Source organism: Mirounga leonina, unplaced genomic scaffold, assembly GCF_011800145.1.
Source record: "Mirounga leonina isolate KUSES-001 unplaced genomic scaffold, KU_Mleo_1.0 Mir_82, whole genome shotgun sequence".
NCBI classification, from domain to species: Eukaryota; Metazoa; Chordata; class Mammalia; order Carnivora; family Phocidae; genus Mirounga; species Mirounga leonina.
In genome coordinates, this window is record NW_023270825.1 from 2,967,010 (window position 1) to 2,982,868 (window position 15,859).

The window sequence follows — 15,859 nt, forward strand, 5'->3', positions numbered from 1 at the left end:
GAGTTGGAGCAGATAACTCTCATGAAATCACAGCATCCTAATTATAAATTTTAACAGAAATATACCTAGTATAGCAACCAGGCCGATTAGATCTTTAAGGGTAATTAAATAGTGCCCTAAAATCAGGCTTCTGCTTCTGATATGAATGGTGGAACGGTCAAGAGAAGAAGAAAAACATTTAGAATACATGGTAAACTGAAATAAGGCGGGGTGGGGGAGGGGACAGGGTGGAGGGGATGGGAAACAGAATTTCAACCAACCAGGAAAGACATTCACAAAATGCTGATAACAGATTGTCTCCATGACAAGATTTTAAGTGACTTTTAATTTCTTTGCTATACTTTTGGGTACTGTTTGATTTTAATTTTATTTATTTATTTATTTTTAAGTAAGCTCTATGCCCAGCATGGGGCTTGAACTCACGACCCCGAGATCAAGAGTTGTATGCTCCACCGACTAAGCCAGCCAGGTGACCCTGATTTTATTTTTTTAAAAAACAATGTTCGTTTTGTAAAAAGTTAAAAATTTTGAGAGGAAAAAAAACCTTAAGTGCTGAGATCATCTTTAACGATGCGTTCAGTTGAAATTCCACGACTGGGATGCCAATGAGTGAGCACATGCTGGGGGCGTACCCTGTTCCCTGGACACACGCCTCTGCCCCCACTTGCTGGGAGGCCTACACAAGCGGGTGCGGCCCCGTCTCCAGGAACCGCGTTCTAACAGCTTGTCTCATGGAGGAGCAGCTTGCTATCAGTTCAGTTTTGCTTACCTGGGCAGGTGGCTCAATCATTATCCAGGCTGGAAGCATCAGACTGGGATTGAGAGGCTGGGTTCCCACTCGGAAGTAAACTCCACCCCTGGAATCACAGGCCCAGATGTGCTGATTTCCACATGCCAAGCTTGTCAGTTTTACAGCTCCTGTAGACAAATAAAGGAAAAGTCCACACACTAATTACTTTTATAAAATGACGAATCCTTCGTTTAATCTATGGACTTTGGTTTTATCCTTCAAAGGAAGAGGGTGAGGCTGCACTTGCAGTCGCCCCTGTTGTCTGAGGGTAGCACAGGTCAGGGGGGTTGGCGAGGCCTCTGGCTGCCCCGCCACCTGCCAGGCGCCACGCGGAGGCTCGCCTGCCCCACAGGCGAAGCAGTCAGGATGCTGTCAGCACGGGGCCCCGAGCCAAGAAACGCAGGGTTAGTATCTGTGTGGGCCTCATCCTAGCTTCACCACGTAAGCGCATACCACCAGCAAATTCTGCCTCTGGGGAGAGGAACTCCTCTTTATCGGGAATCCTGATCCTGAGAATTCGTATGAAGTAGCTACATCTCCTAGAATCTTCATGTTTCTGTTCACATTTCTCCTGGTTGATTAAACCAATTTTAAGAGAAAAGGAAATGGGAGGAGGCTTTAAGGAGAAATTACACTTGATTAATAGTCTACCTGGCAGAGCAGGTGCTGTGGGACAGGGAGCAGCTAAGTCTGACAGCCTCACTTCAAGCCCTGCACCAGTGACGCGAGGTGACTTACTAGCTCAGGTCACGCTCAAGGTCGTCGGGACTCAGACACGAAGACTTGCCCCAGGTCCCAGGGCGAGGATGATGCTAAGCCAGGAGGCAAAGGTCTGAACCCAGGCCAGCCTGACTCCTCCACACCAGCCATCTGCCCTCTGGGACGCCAGTGAATGCACAGATTGGATGTTCCGTTCAGTCAGTTTTGACAGATGAATAACCCAGGGAACCAACGTCCTGTCAAGTTATAGAACATTTTCATCACTCCGGGAAGTTCCCCTGGGCTCCTCTGTGTCAATCCCCTTGGTTCCGAGGCACCCACTTTTCTGATTTCTATCAGCATGGGTCAGTTTAGTCTGGTCTAGAGGTCCACATAAACAATCACAGGCAGGCTCTCTCTGGGCTGTGTCTCTGTCGCTCCATGGAACGTGTGCAGGATTCGTCCCCAGTGTCACTTCTTTATGTTGTGAGCATTACTCCACTGCACGCCAATACCGCAGTTTACCCAGCCCCCTGGCAATGGACGTCTGGGCCGTGTCCACTTCCTGCCTTTAGGAGTAAAGCTGCTACAGTCACTCCTATAGAAGACTTTTTTGTGAGCATGTGTTGTTTTTCTCGAATGGTACCTAGGAATGAAGTGCAGGCCCACAGGGTGGGCGTACACTTGCCATCCTGCACACCCACCAGCTGTGCGTGCCACTGCCCACATGCTGCTACCCTTACCAGCACCTGGTCTTGCCCCCTTTTTCACATCGGCCATTCTAGGAGGTGTGAAGAGGTATCTCGTCATGGTTTTAACTTGCATTTCCCTGTTAACCAATGATGCTGAGAATCTTTTAATGTGCTTATGGGGCATAACTTGCTTACTGGGTATATCTTCTTCTGTGAAATGCCTATTCAAGTCTTTTGCGCATTTTTCAAACTGAATGGTCTTTTTTTTTTTTTAAATATATATTTTTTAAGATTTTATTTATTTATCAGACAGAGAGACAGAGGCAGGCAGAGGGAGAAGCAGGCTCCTTGCTGAGCAAGGAGCCCGATGTGGGACTCGATCCCAGGACCCTGGGATCATGACCTGAGCCAAAGGCAGACGCTTAACTGACTGAGCCTCTCAGGCGTCCCTGAATGGTCTGTCTTTTGATGACTGAGTTAGAGGCTTTCTTTGTATATTCTGGATACGAGTCTTTTTGTCAGACATACACTTTGTGCCTCTTTTCTCCCGGTCCGTGGCTTGCCTTTTCTTTTTCTTGACAGTGTTTTTCTCTGAGTTTGTAATTGCAGTGGGTCATTCTGACTTTAAAGCAGGGGGAGAAGGTGGTGCAACTACGCCCCGTGGCCGTGCTCCTGTCAGCCAGCTCACAGTTGTCACTGCGAGTGGATGGCAGCCCACGGATCTGTGCTGAGGCCCAGGCATGGACCCTGCTATGTGGAAATCCTGTCCGGTGCCTTCAGTTAGGACACCAGCTGGAAAGTATTCACTGACCACTACACGAACAGTTCTCGGTATTCCTCTGTGCATACACTGAAGTTAACTGTAGTTTTTCCTTCCTTACTCTTTTACAGAATATCTTACCAGGGAGTTCAAATGGATTTCCCAGAGCTCTAACATTACATAGTGAAAGACTGGTACCAATCAAAATACACTACCTTCAGCAGGAAATTACAGAAATAGCTGAGAAACAAATGCTAATTTTAAAATGTTAAATGACAATTAATTTTATGCTGGAGTCTTCAATCTGCCCTACTAGGAACTCTAGGCAATAGTGGATGGCGAGAACAGTTACATGGTGACAAAGGTACACCGGGCCAGCATCTCCGACAGCAGTGACTAACGCCACTGCCACCAGAACACACAGCTCATATTCCAGGAATATTCTTTCAGGACAAAAGTAAAGGCAACTAGAATACACATTCGGAAGTGAAGAGACAGGTCAAAGAAGAAGACGTTTAACTGAAGGCTGCAGTTTCCCACCTCACAGAGGGCCCCCCAGGCTGCCTGAATCCAGAGATGCTCAGGACAGGGGGAGAGACTCCTGCCCTCCCCAAACACTCCACACTGCCCTTAGGTCCCTGCGAGTTAGGCGGGGCCCGTCGCTAGTCTGGACAATGGGCTGTGACAGGCAGAAGCGACTTCTGCGCTGAACCATAAGAGAGCTGGCAAGGGGCCTTTCAGCTGTCCCTGCTATGGTGAACAACCCAGGGAAGCCACAGGGCTCAGCAGCAGGGCCAGCAAACTGCCACCCAAGGGACACAATCCTAAGGGACTAGGAGTCAAAGGTTGAGAGCCAACTCTGTGGCAGCAGGGAAGCAACATTATATGAAGTTGCTGACATTTTGGGCCCATTACTACGTGACCAGCCTGATGAACACAGACACACTACAATTTTCTTGCCTTTCCCTGTTGTTTTTTCTATTTATTAATTACTTTATTCAACAAAGGAGACATTTTCCCTTTAGGATTATTTTTCAGCATATATTTTAGGATAAAAAGTAACATTTATTTGGTGTTTTACTATTTACAAAACACTTTTCTGCATAAATTACTGCCTAATATAATCCTATTTGTTACCTAAAGGCAAAAACTGACACTAAATATTTCCTCATTAAATGCTGCGACCAGAGGGGGCGCGTGGGTGGCTAAGTTGGTTAAGCAACTGCCTTCGGCTCAGATCATGATCCTGGAGTCCCGGGATCGAGTCCCACATCGGGCTCCCTGCTTAGCAGGGAGTCTGCTTCTTCCTCTGACCCTACCCCCTCTTGTGCTCTCTCTCTCTCAAATAAATTAAAAAAAAAAAAAAAAAGAAAATCTTAAAATGCTGCGACCAGATAAATTAAATTACAAACTGTATTAGTTTGCTAAATATTCCAATGTCTGATAGAATGCATATTTATGTATACTGGGAAATGAAATGTTATCAGCATCTTAAATATCTGTTAAATGATGCAAATTTTCTTCTAAAAACTAGGACTATAATAGATCACAAAACTCCATATTCAGTCTCTAAAGCTGGGTTCAGTAGACAGATATTTTATTTATTTATTTATTTATTGTTTTTGTTTTTTTGTTTTATTTTGTTTTTTATTTTTTTAAAGATTTTATTTATTCATTCATGAGAGACAGACAGAGAGAGGCAGGGAGGCAGAGGGAGAAGCAGGCTCCCCAAGGGGCAGGGAGCCCGATGTGGGACTCGATCCCAGGACCCTGGGATCATGACCTGAGCTGAAGGCAGAGGCTTAACCATCTGAGCCACCCAGGCGCCCCTATTTTTTTTTTTTTTGAAAAGATTTTATTTATTTATTTGACAGAGGGAGACACAGCAAGAGAGGGAACACAAGCAGGGGGAGTGGGAGAGGGAGAAGCAGGCTTCCCGCTGAGCAAGGAGCCTGATGTGGGGCTTCACCCCAGGACCCTGAGATCATGACCTGAGCTGAAGGCAGACGCCTAACGACTGAGCCACCCAGGAGCCCCAGTAGACAGACATTTTAGAATTTTCTTAATTTAATCTCAAAGCAGCAACTGACATGGTAATTTGATTAGGGGCAGAAAAGAGTGATGTTAGGTTTTAAGAAAGAAATGAAAGGTAGAAATCACGTTCATGACTTGATACTTTGCAAAAGTCATCCATGAAACTGAAATTTTTCTTTTTTTTTTTTAAAGATTTTATTTATTTGAGAGAGAGAGTGAGAATGAGCGGTGGGGAGGGGCAGAGGGAGAGGGAGAAGCGGGCTCCCTGCTTAACAGGAAGCCTGGGATGTCCTCCGGGCTCTGTCCTTCCCCTGGCTCTGGGATCCAAGACCCTGGGATCATGACCTGAGCTGAAGGGAGAGCCACCCAGGCACCCCAAAACTGATATTTCTGCTTGCAATGTAAAAGCTGGTGACATTCCAGACTTTACAAGAACCTGGTATGGCCGGCATGAGGTGGGCCACACCCCACCATCAGCACCGGGAAGACAGGCTTTCATGTTTCACGTCTGTGATGTCAGGATACCTGTTAAGAAGAGGCCAGGACTGCAGAGAACAGCACAGATAAATCACATCCCTGAACAAGATGGTGGCAACTTGGAGGTGGATTAACCAATGATCGTTCTCATACCTGCCTGTTATGCAGTTTTATTATTATTAGGATCAAGGCCAAAGACAGGATCAAAACTCATATCCCGGGGCGCCTGGATGGCTCAGTTAGTCAACTGTCTGCCTTCGGCTCAGGTCATGATCCTAGGGTCCTGGGATCGAGTCCCGCATTGGGCTCCTTGCTTAGTGGGGAGCCTGCTTCTCCCTCTGTCTGTCACCCCCCCCCCCGCTGTGCTCTCTCTCTCTCTGACAAATAAATAAAATCCCTAAAACAAACAAAAACTAAAAAAAACCCTCGTATCCCAGAATTACTTAGAAATGGGAGTTACCAGTAACAACCAGTTTCCCTGACGGTCTAGTTTCCCACTGGGCATGATGTGGCCAAGCAAGTGGACCCCTCTGTGTGCAAACACCACATGGGGTCAGCCTGAAAGGGCTGCTGTGACAGAGCAGGAGCAGGGCACTCAGGGCACGGGGTGGGGGGTGGGGGGAGAGGCAAGCGTCCCGAGGGAATGCGCACTGAAGGAGGCCGGGGGTGGGGCGGGGGACAGTCTTGGCGGAGGCCTGAAGGAAGAAGAGCCGGGGGAAGGACAAAGCAGGGAGGACATTCTAGGCCGTGGCAAGACAAGTGCAAGGAAGGCCGGGCCAGGCTGCGATGGCCTTGCGGGCCACCCTGAAGCCGGCGCACTGTGGTGCTCTCTCATGCTGAGGGTTCTTCTCAGGAAGATAGCTCTGGCACCATGGGAAAGGTGGGCACACTACTGCATGGGCGGAGGGGAGCAGGGAGAAGAGCCTCGGAGACCCCACGGGGTAGAGGAAGAGACAGCGCTAAGGCACTGGCCCCAAACAGCCAGGGGATTCTGCCCTTTCCAGAAGAATTCAATGGGAGAAGAAGAGCGAAATCAGGAAAAAGAGTACATTTGGGAAAGAGAAGTTTCATGTTGAACAAAATCCTCACATGCAGAGTCATAGTCCTAAAAGGCTGTGCTTCCTTTCATTGCTGTGAGCACCCACCATGGCCAATGAAGCATCCCATTAATCCCAGATAAGTAATTCAAGGCAGCATGAACGCTACCTCGATCACTACACTTTCTATTCACTACTATTCGATGCCTGCTGCCTTATGACAACCTGCCATGGCCGCTCCCATGTGGGGCCCTGGGCGGGGAGCAACAGCTAAACTTAAAATCTTCATCCCCTCATTTAGATAATACAAATTTGTTTATTTACTTATTTTAAGATTTTATTTATTTATTTGACAGAGAGAGACACAGCGAGAGAGGGAACACAAGCAGGGGGAGCGGGAGAGTTCCGGAGAAGCAGGCCTCCCACCGAGCAGGGATCCCGATGCGGGGCTCGATCCCAGGACCCTGGGATCATGACCTGAGCCGAAGGCAGATGCTTAACGACTGAGCCACCCAGGTGCCCCTAGATAATAATTTAAAAAGGCACTTGATTCACCTGTTTGCCCCACAGGCTACAAAGACCACCCTGGAGAGAGCCCAGCAACATAACACCTGGTGGTCCTTGCCTGCCTGTTACCCTCCCCGCTCCTGGCACAGTGGGAGGCCAGCACCTTTCCTACCTCACCCCGTCCACCTCCTCTGCCCAACACGAACCCTACCAACTCAGGACGTGCTGTGTTCTTCTACATTTAGAAAATGGGAAAAGGATTCTATCTCCATCATTTCAGTGTCTGCTACCAACCCAGATAAATAAACAAAATCTAGAGCTCAGACTAAGAAAGGCAGTGCTTCCCACAATCACCCCACCAGGCACATGGTTAGATAGCCCCCACCAGCCTGGGGAGCAATGCAGTTAGTGTTGGCTCGACAGGGACCCCACCTAGGACACCTGCCCAAGAAGCTCACGTTGACCCCGGATGCTTCCTTGCATCATCTCTCTGCGGTGGAGACTGCTGTTCCCATTAGGAAGGTGAGAAGTTGAGGTTTAAATAAGGGAACCCAGGGCGCCTGGGTGGCTCAGTCGTTAAGCGTCTGCCTTCGGCTCAGGTCATGATCCCAGGGTCCTGGGATCGAGCCCCACATCGGGCTCCCTGCTCTGCGGGAAGCCTGCTTCTCCCTCTCCCACTCCCCCTGCTTGTGTTCCTGCTCTCACTATGTCTCTCTCTGTCAAATAAATAAATAAAATCTTAACAAATAAATAAATAAATAAAAAATAAATAAATAAATAAATAAATAAATAAATAAGGGAACCCAGCAGCTCGCCCAGGATCCTGGAGCCTGCCCAGGATCAGGTCTCTTAAACTGAGCCTTCGTCCCACCAAAGTGGAGTTTCTCCCCTGGAAAGAACTGCCACCCCACTGAAGCCCAAATGGGCACCCCAGAGATCTGCAGGAGTCTAGCCAGCTAGCCAGTGCTGGGAGGACTGGACTGGTCTGGAAGGGAGACGTGAACTGTGGGCCCAGTACCTGTAGGCCTGGGCACAGCTGCTTCCGACTCCATGCAGCCTGGCAGCATGCCATCCACTCGGTGCCCACCACAGCGCATGGTGTCCTCTGAGGGACATGGAGGGGTTGCTGCAGGGAAACAGCTCTGCCTCTCACCCAGACTGTGCAGAAGAGCAAGGCCTCCCACAGGCCTTGAGATTCAGTCGTGGGAGGGCACAAACTGTGCCCTGGCCTCCTGACCTCCAGAAGGAACTGGTAGCATCTCCCAAACTGGTCTGGTTGGGGCTGCTAGAGAAAGGCTCCGGCCAGATCTCTGGATGGTGGCAAGGCTTCCCAGGGCAGGCAGGAGGGACCCCCATCACCAGCACTCAGGGCCATGAGCAGCCACAGCTTTGTCCGTTCGGTCACTGTCAGTAATGGTGGCCGGTAAATACTCTCAAAAGCTGGAAGGGGACGGCCCCAGTGCTGGGATTAGGTTCAAAAGACAGCTTACGAGGCCAAAAGCTTAAGTCATCAAAATGACCCTGGAAAATTCCTATTTTTAGTATATGTGCTGCTGAACTAAGCATGACCTTGGACTATTCCCAGCTTTGGGACAGTTTGCTTCTTCAGTTGAGAGCCAACCTCCCCCTTATTTAAGCTGGATTATATCTGGAGGCTTGCTAGCCAAAAGAACAATGATCTTTCTATACGGCACCTTACAGGAGCCACATGAGCTGAAGAGCAGCTGAGGCCTGGCCTGCTTCATGGGATGGTGAGAGGCTCCTGGCAGCCAGAGATGCAGCCAGGGGCTGCTGGGGAGGCACGCATATATATATATATATATATATATATTTTTTTTTTTTTTTAAATAGGAGCTTGTGTACTTCTTATTTATTTCAAATTTATTTGAAAGAGAGAGAGCATGTGTGCGAGAGAGAGAGAGAGAGAGAGAGCGCACAAATGGGGGGAGGAGCAGAGGGAGAGGGAAAAGACTCCCACTGAGCAGGGAGCCCAAAGCAGGGCTGATCCCAGGACCTGCGCTGAAGGCAGACACTTAGGGTGCCCCTATGTATGTATATATTTAAAGTAAAATCTAAGCCCAATGTGGGGCTCAAATTTATGAGTCAGAGATTAAGAGTCATATGCTCTACTGAGCCAGCCAGGCGCCTCTCCCCTTTTTCTCTGAGTACATGTGGTTGAATTCTGAAATATTAAATGCTTGTACAATTCAACTTTTCCACCTACAAACAAAAAACACTGGTTGTCCGTTTACCAAAATGGGAAACCGTATGGCAGGGGAGTGTTCCTAAGGCTTATGTGGACCTTCTGGAGATGCCTGGAGCAGCCTCCGCCTTCAGACAAGTCTCTGCTGTCAGACTAGCCCCCCATAAGCTGCCGGTCGATCAAGAACTTGCCTGGAGAATAACCTAACGCTGTGGGCTCCCTCTAATATCTTGTTTTTTGGAATACAAATGAATTACTGATAATCGGCAGCATGCTCCTTGGCTGGCTCAGTAACCTTTGAGGGGAGACTCTGAGAAGAGCTGCCATCAGGAGACGCACATCATCTCAGACTGCTCGAGTAAGAATGGACACTCGCTCGCTGGGCACTGTTCTAGCTGCAGAGGGACAGGCGAATGGGGGCTGAGGCTGACGCAGGACACACCTCTTCTTCCAGACTCAAAGGGCACAAAGCAACGCACCACACTGAGTCGGACTGGCAGAGGCAGCTGCATCAAGCAGTTCTAGGGGCAACTTCCTCTGCGTCTACACTCCTCCTGGGTTCTGCAGGCCCTCCACGCTGTACGCGGTGGGGAAGTCAAGCTCCTTACAAAATGAAGAGGTCCATTCAATCTACAAGAGTGGCCGCTTAATCCCCTGCAATCCAGCAACCTACACAAGGTCCTGTAAGAATTCATGCGAGGTGAGCACGGGGGCCATACCTAGCTGGGAAAGGTCCAGCCGCGTCCAGTGCATGCCTGTGGGGCAGCTCTTGGAGAGCGTCCTGATGAACACCTGGCCGAGGCTGTCCAGGGCCCACAGCGCGTCCTGGCAGGCGGCGTACGCCCTCATCTCCGCGTCGGGAGGCAGCTGTACCGTGGAGGGGCGGGACTGAGCATTCTGGGCGCTGACGCTGCACAGATCCTTGCTGCTCTGGCACAACCACAAGGAGCTTCCTGCGGAAAAGGTTCGTGTCTGTCACTGACGAGATGCACGAGGCAGCCCCGGCCCGTGGGCAGCTGACGCCTGGCAGCACACGCCGCCACTCCCGCCTCCCAGGGCCACTGCTGTGCAGGAGTGCTCAAGGGTCCGCAAGCCAGAAGTCAGAGGCGCCCCCCGTGGCCAGCCAGTTAAGACCTAAGCCTGAGACGTTCTAAAGGGAGGAAAGAAAGCAGGGCTTCCGAGACCTGGTGAAGGCTACAATGTTGCCTCAGCGGCTCTGACCTTGGACGTTTCATAAGGGCTGGGGAGTCTCTAACTGGGGAGACTGACTGGTGCGCTGGAGTGAGGTCAGCAATTCCTCGGAAGGATGGAGCCACAGTTCCCCTGTTCTGGTCTGGGGGGGTGGTATGTGGGTGGGCAGATCGGGGGGGAGGCTCCTGGGGAGACCTGGAAAGCTGGAACGCCTCCTCTCCCCATTCTCTCCTCAAAATCCACCCTCGCCTCCTCTCTACCATATTTATACAGTCTTTTAGACTTAACAGATTGAGTTTAAAATGCAGGTAACCCCTGGGAAGGTTCAAGGTTCCATCACTATATATATTATCTAAAACTTGTGGCCAGATAGGTTTTAGAATTCACAACTTTTAGGATTTTGAAAACCTGAGGTAATGGGTATGCCACATATTTAAGTAACAGCCTCAGGGAGCCAGGCAGCAATGAAATGCAGTAACATTCTTGCCACAAAATGTGTGCATACTCATAATCGATGGATAAATAAGTAGCCTCACATCGGTTTGGGCCAGGTTTTGCTGCCAAATGATTTTGTGCTAATCTCAGGATATAACCTACAGTTTTCAGAGCTTACAGATTTCAGAATTATGGTCAGAACGATCAGGCGAGTAAACATTTTCCCGTAATGACAAGTTAGCCAAATTCTGGTGGGACTAATCGCTCGAACTAACCAGCTGCTTCCTCTGAACCATAGGCTTCATGGCGTCTTCTCATCCGACCCTCAGGACAATCCTAGGAGGAGCCTTCAGCCACTTCCCAGAGGGGTCTCGTGGCTCACTGCGAGCAGCACTGCCTCTCCTGGCTCCAAACCCCACGCTCCGGGAGGGCAGGGGAGCTCTGACCGGAGTCAACGGGAGGTGTGCTCTGTAGGAAAGGCCTGTCCTAACAGGGCACAACCATGGGACTTAGACTAGCCAGAAGCTGTAAACCAGATTGAAAGCGGTTGCTAGGAGGTGAGAGAAGACTTCACAAGGGGAAATGAGAAGGTGCCCCATGAAGGCTGGTGCCTACCGACTGCAGTGTTATAGTCCCGTGACACATCACTGGAAGTCTCCAGCTGCGGCCCCAGTGGGACACTGGGTATTCCTCTCCTTCGGAATGACGCCCTGCCTTTAGACTCATTCAACGTCCCCACACCAGAGCCTTCTCTCCTGCTCAGGCCTATCCAGCTCTGGGGGCCTTGGCTCAGCCAACAAGGGCTGCTTGCCTGGGAAGCCACTGCATCGTCTCTGAGGCCCTGTCTCTGAGGCCCACACAGCCACGCCCCATCCCAACTAGGTCATGGTCAGAGCATGGTTTTCACTTTTCAACTGCCAACCCATGCGCTTATATTTCTCAACCAACCTTCCTTTGTGGGAGCAGTGGAAGCCAGCACAAAGGCCCACTTTGTTGCAGAAGCTGTCCCCCGGGGAACAACATTATTCCAGTAAGTGCCTAGAAGGAACCAATAGGAAGTGTTAAAGAAAGAAGACAACACACACACTCCAGAGCTTTAGTTCTAGACTACGTCAAAACCTCTTATAGCTAATTCCAGAATGCCCTTAAATTAGGAGGTCCACGCCAGCCAGTGATGTGAGGCCAGTCCCTTGTTTTTCCTTCTACGCTGACAAGCAGAGCCACAGTCTTGCCCAGGGTTGGGGCGGGGGGGCGGTCGTGCAGAGGGAGGAGAGTTGGAGAAAATTCACAAAGCAGGGCTTCACTCACAGAAACGAAGCCCTCATGGGCACACGTGGATTTATACCACCAGTCACAGATCTCACCAGCGGCTTGTGTTCTCCACAGAGCAGGAACTTTTCCTCCAGGAAATGGACTATTCCCTCTTACTAAGCTTTTTACCTTTGGGTGGATCTTTTCATTTAAATGTGAAATTATGAACATAAAAATGAGCTCCATCTGCCCGTCCTGTATCATCACAGATTCCCACTAGAAACCGATCATACACCATCCAAACGCTGGTACCCAAGTTGTAGGAATGACAGATTAAAAAAAAGGAAACCAATACAAAGCATAAAGAATGCCTCCGTTACAAACACTTCACACACTGGCACCAAATTATCCCCTGCAGTTGAGATCTTAAAGCTTTTCTTTCAGTGCTGGCTTTAAAGTAAAGCTGCCGATCGAGTCAATGTGAAAATAAAAGTGATTCACCCACCGATGAGATTTCCTTTAGCAACATGGAATTCATTCTTGCCCGAGGAGAGCCAGACGCCACTGTTGTTGACCCCTAGGAGGCTCGGCTGGCACTGCAGCTGCTGAGACCAAAACGCCATGCGCAGTTTATCTGCCACCCTTTCCACCGGCACTTGGGCCGCCGTGGCCACCGAGTGTGTGGCATGGATTATGGTCTGGAATAAGCTGCACTGGTCGAACACCACGTAGTCTGTGATGCTCACCTGGAGGTGAGGACGGAAAGACACCCTTAGTGCAGCCATGAGTGCCTTCTGTATGTGCGGCCCGAGAGCTATACCCAGCATACCCGGCAAATACCCAGCATACACGTGGCACACGAGCACTTGTGTAAGGACCAAGAAAGTCCGCTAGGACACTGCCAAACCACTAACTGTAATTATTTCTGAGGGCCGGATTTAGAGGGATGGAAGAAAATGTTCACCTTCTGCTTTATACATTTTTATATAACAACGGCAGGATTATTTTTGTGATTACCTATGATCCCCCCTCAGACCCCTGAAGGCTTTTATTCTAATCAGTGAGAAAAGGTCATTTTGCTTTTAAATTTAGGTATTTCCAGTGGACGACAGTGTGCAATCCTTAGAATCATAATATGGGTTAAAAAAGGTATTATCGGGGCGCCTGGGTGGCTCAGTTGGTTAAGCAACTGCCTTCGGCTCAGGTCATGATCCTGCAGTCCCGGGATCGAGTCCCACATCGGGCTGCCTGCTCAGCGGGGAGTCTGCTTCTCCCTCTGATCCTCCCCCTCTCATGCTCTCTGTCTCCCATTCTCTCTGAGATAAATAAATAAAAAAAAATCTTAAAAAAAAAAAAAAGGTATTATCAGTAGGGTGATGGAAGTACTTTATGATCTAAACCAGGACCATCGAAATTATGCCAGTTCAACAGCGCAAACCGGGACTGTCCTACATACGAAGGGCACAGCCTGGCTCAGGTGGGCAAACCGCTTCTCTAACATTCCTGAAAGACATTTCTTCAGGGCAACTCTGGGAGAACCTCTCTCTTGTTGGGCAGCTCTGGTTGTTAGAAAGTTCTTTCTAAGATGGTCAAAATCTGACTCCACGTGACTTTCACATATACTTCTGCCCTGTTAGGTTCGATTACAGAGAATGTCGCTCCCCGACTTCTAGGACAGCCTTGTGCAGGCCGCATTCCCAGGTCACGCACAATGAAATGCTGAGTGAAAGGGACACCATTTATTACAGGAAACTTAATTCTAATAAACAAAAACAAACAAAATTATTGTAAAAATCAGTGCTTGATTAAGTGTACAAATCTGCCCTTTTTCAACCATGAAAGGACTTGCACTAACTGCAAACCACTGCCCTAACTGAAGTTGAAGTGAATTATTGCTTTACCACGTCCGGACCCCGTGGCCCTCTTTCCCGCTATCCACCAGCCTGGCTGCGTGGTCTCATCACAGCCCACAGAACGCCGGGCCCGGAGCTCTCGGCCTCCCCAGGAGATTGCACATGCCAAGGCCACACAGAAAGTCTGTGACAGACTGTCTCAGCACCAAACACTTGCAGAGAAGCAGGATGCAAATTAAAAAAAAGAAAGGTTTAGCAGCCAGACATAAAGCTGGCTCTGGCCGTACAGAGAAATGTCCTACAGTAATTAAAATAATTCTGCTTCCAAATACCTCAAAGATGATTCTGTCAAATTAAATTTCTCTAAAGATAATGTTCTGAATATGATAAAATGGTATCTAATTTTCTTTAGGCTACTTAAAAGTGGAATGTGTGGTACATATATACATGTGAGAGTGTGTGTGTATTCATGTGTGTAAAACCATGTAATATGCTTACCAGCATGGAGAAAGTATTTTAAAATCACTTGTACAACTTTTCAAAGAGTATCAGACATATTAGAGACCTACGTACACATATACTTACTCATCAAAGAGCAAACACAACTTCTTTTTCCACATTCTCATCCGACAGACCCAAGGGCACCTAGTGAACGACCTGCCCTCAGCACGGCAAGTCTGAGGCAACAATATGACCTGAGCCACTGGGGACAAACACTGAAGAGATGCTGCCTAGTTTCCAGCTGCTGAGGGTCAGAACCGCCTCGCCGGCCGCCGTGGGAGGCTGGGAGAGTGACAGCTACACTGAACAGTACCAAAAAGGGGCAGGAACAACTTGAAAAACACATTCTAGGCCACCCCGGCTGGGACCAAGTCACGAAAAGTGAGCTTGCTTACACCCTCCTATTACGCAGAGTGTTTCCTTTTCTGGGAGCACGTGGGAACATTCTCCTTTCTTTGTTGAAATGCCACTTGCTTAGAGGCCTTTGGAACAAGCAGGGAGAGATGAATTTTAATTGTAGGCTGGGTTTCCAAACCTGCTGTCTAGCTCTTCTTAGCCCATGTGTTCAGAATTAAACATCATTATTACCTAGGTCTTCAAAAGGATATCACCGGGCTTAGTTAGCAAGTAAGGATAAATTTCTAAGTAACACCGAAACAAAAAAAGAAATAATAAACAGAGCCTGTACATTTAAGCAAAGAGAGTTATACAAGTTACTTCCTATGATGAAAAGCCCTGGATATTTCTAATGTGCTCAAATGCAGTGAAAAGTTTAACTCCTCGAAGAGTACAAGTGAATGTTCTTAATTTAATCCAACCTCCCCAATCTCTTTAAGGAGAAGGGCTATGATCAGGGGAGATGCCTGGGCCAGCAGCCCTGAGCTGAGCACCTACTTGCCACCAATGGTCGTCATCGCCCTGGGGCTTCTTGGAAGCGACACCAGTTCTGAACCACAGGTTCCCTCGGATGTCCAGGGCCCACAGAGTCTGCTGGTCCCCGAGAGCTATACAGACGGCTTCCAGAGCTTGCCTTTCACTGGAAACAGGGACGAGACAGGGGAGTCAGCGCCCAGCCTGACTAGGGACGCAGGCTCCCGGTGGGTTTAGACCCCACCCACAAGTTCCAAGGAAGGAAGCTCGAGGGTCGAGTTACGTCACTGTGCAGTAGATGTTGCTTCAACGTGTGGCAACTTCTGAAAGACACACTGAAAACCTGGCATGGTGGGGAAGGCCCCTGGGAGAAAAGAGCCCACGAGAAAAGCGCGAGGGCATGTAGGGCGCCTCCGCCACTGCTCCCTCCTGCACAATCGAGCCAGGAGAGTGCCCCCCGTGTGCCCGGCTGTGCTGGGCAGCAGCTGGGCGGACGTCGCCTCTCCGCGGGCAGCGCCCGGCCCCGCCCGGCCCCTCTGGTGAAGCGCTCGCCAGCTTC

General features: G+C 49.3%; 1 protein-coding gene across 3 annotated transcripts in view; it reads right to left on the reverse strand.

Moving 5' to 3' along the window:
- TECPR2 (tectonin beta-propeller repeat containing 2) overlaps positions 1–15,859 on the reverse strand; it is a 106,828-nt gene that overhangs the window by 31,806 nt on the left and 59,163 nt on the right. For all 3 annotated transcript variants that reach the window (XM_034992620.1, XM_034992622.1, XM_034992621.1), the window contains 5 exons: positions 15,325–15,466; positions 12,582–12,822; positions 11,774–11,863; positions 9,919–10,152; positions 770–918 (listed from right to left, as the gene is read on the reverse strand). In XM_034992620.1, the coding sequence (XP_034848511.1) occupies positions 770–918; positions 9,919–10,152; positions 11,774–11,863; positions 12,582–12,822; positions 15,325–15,466 (856 nt within the window). The remainder of the gene's footprint in view (positions 1–769; positions 919–9,918; positions 10,153–11,773; positions 11,864–12,581; positions 12,823–15,324; positions 15,467–15,859) is intronic.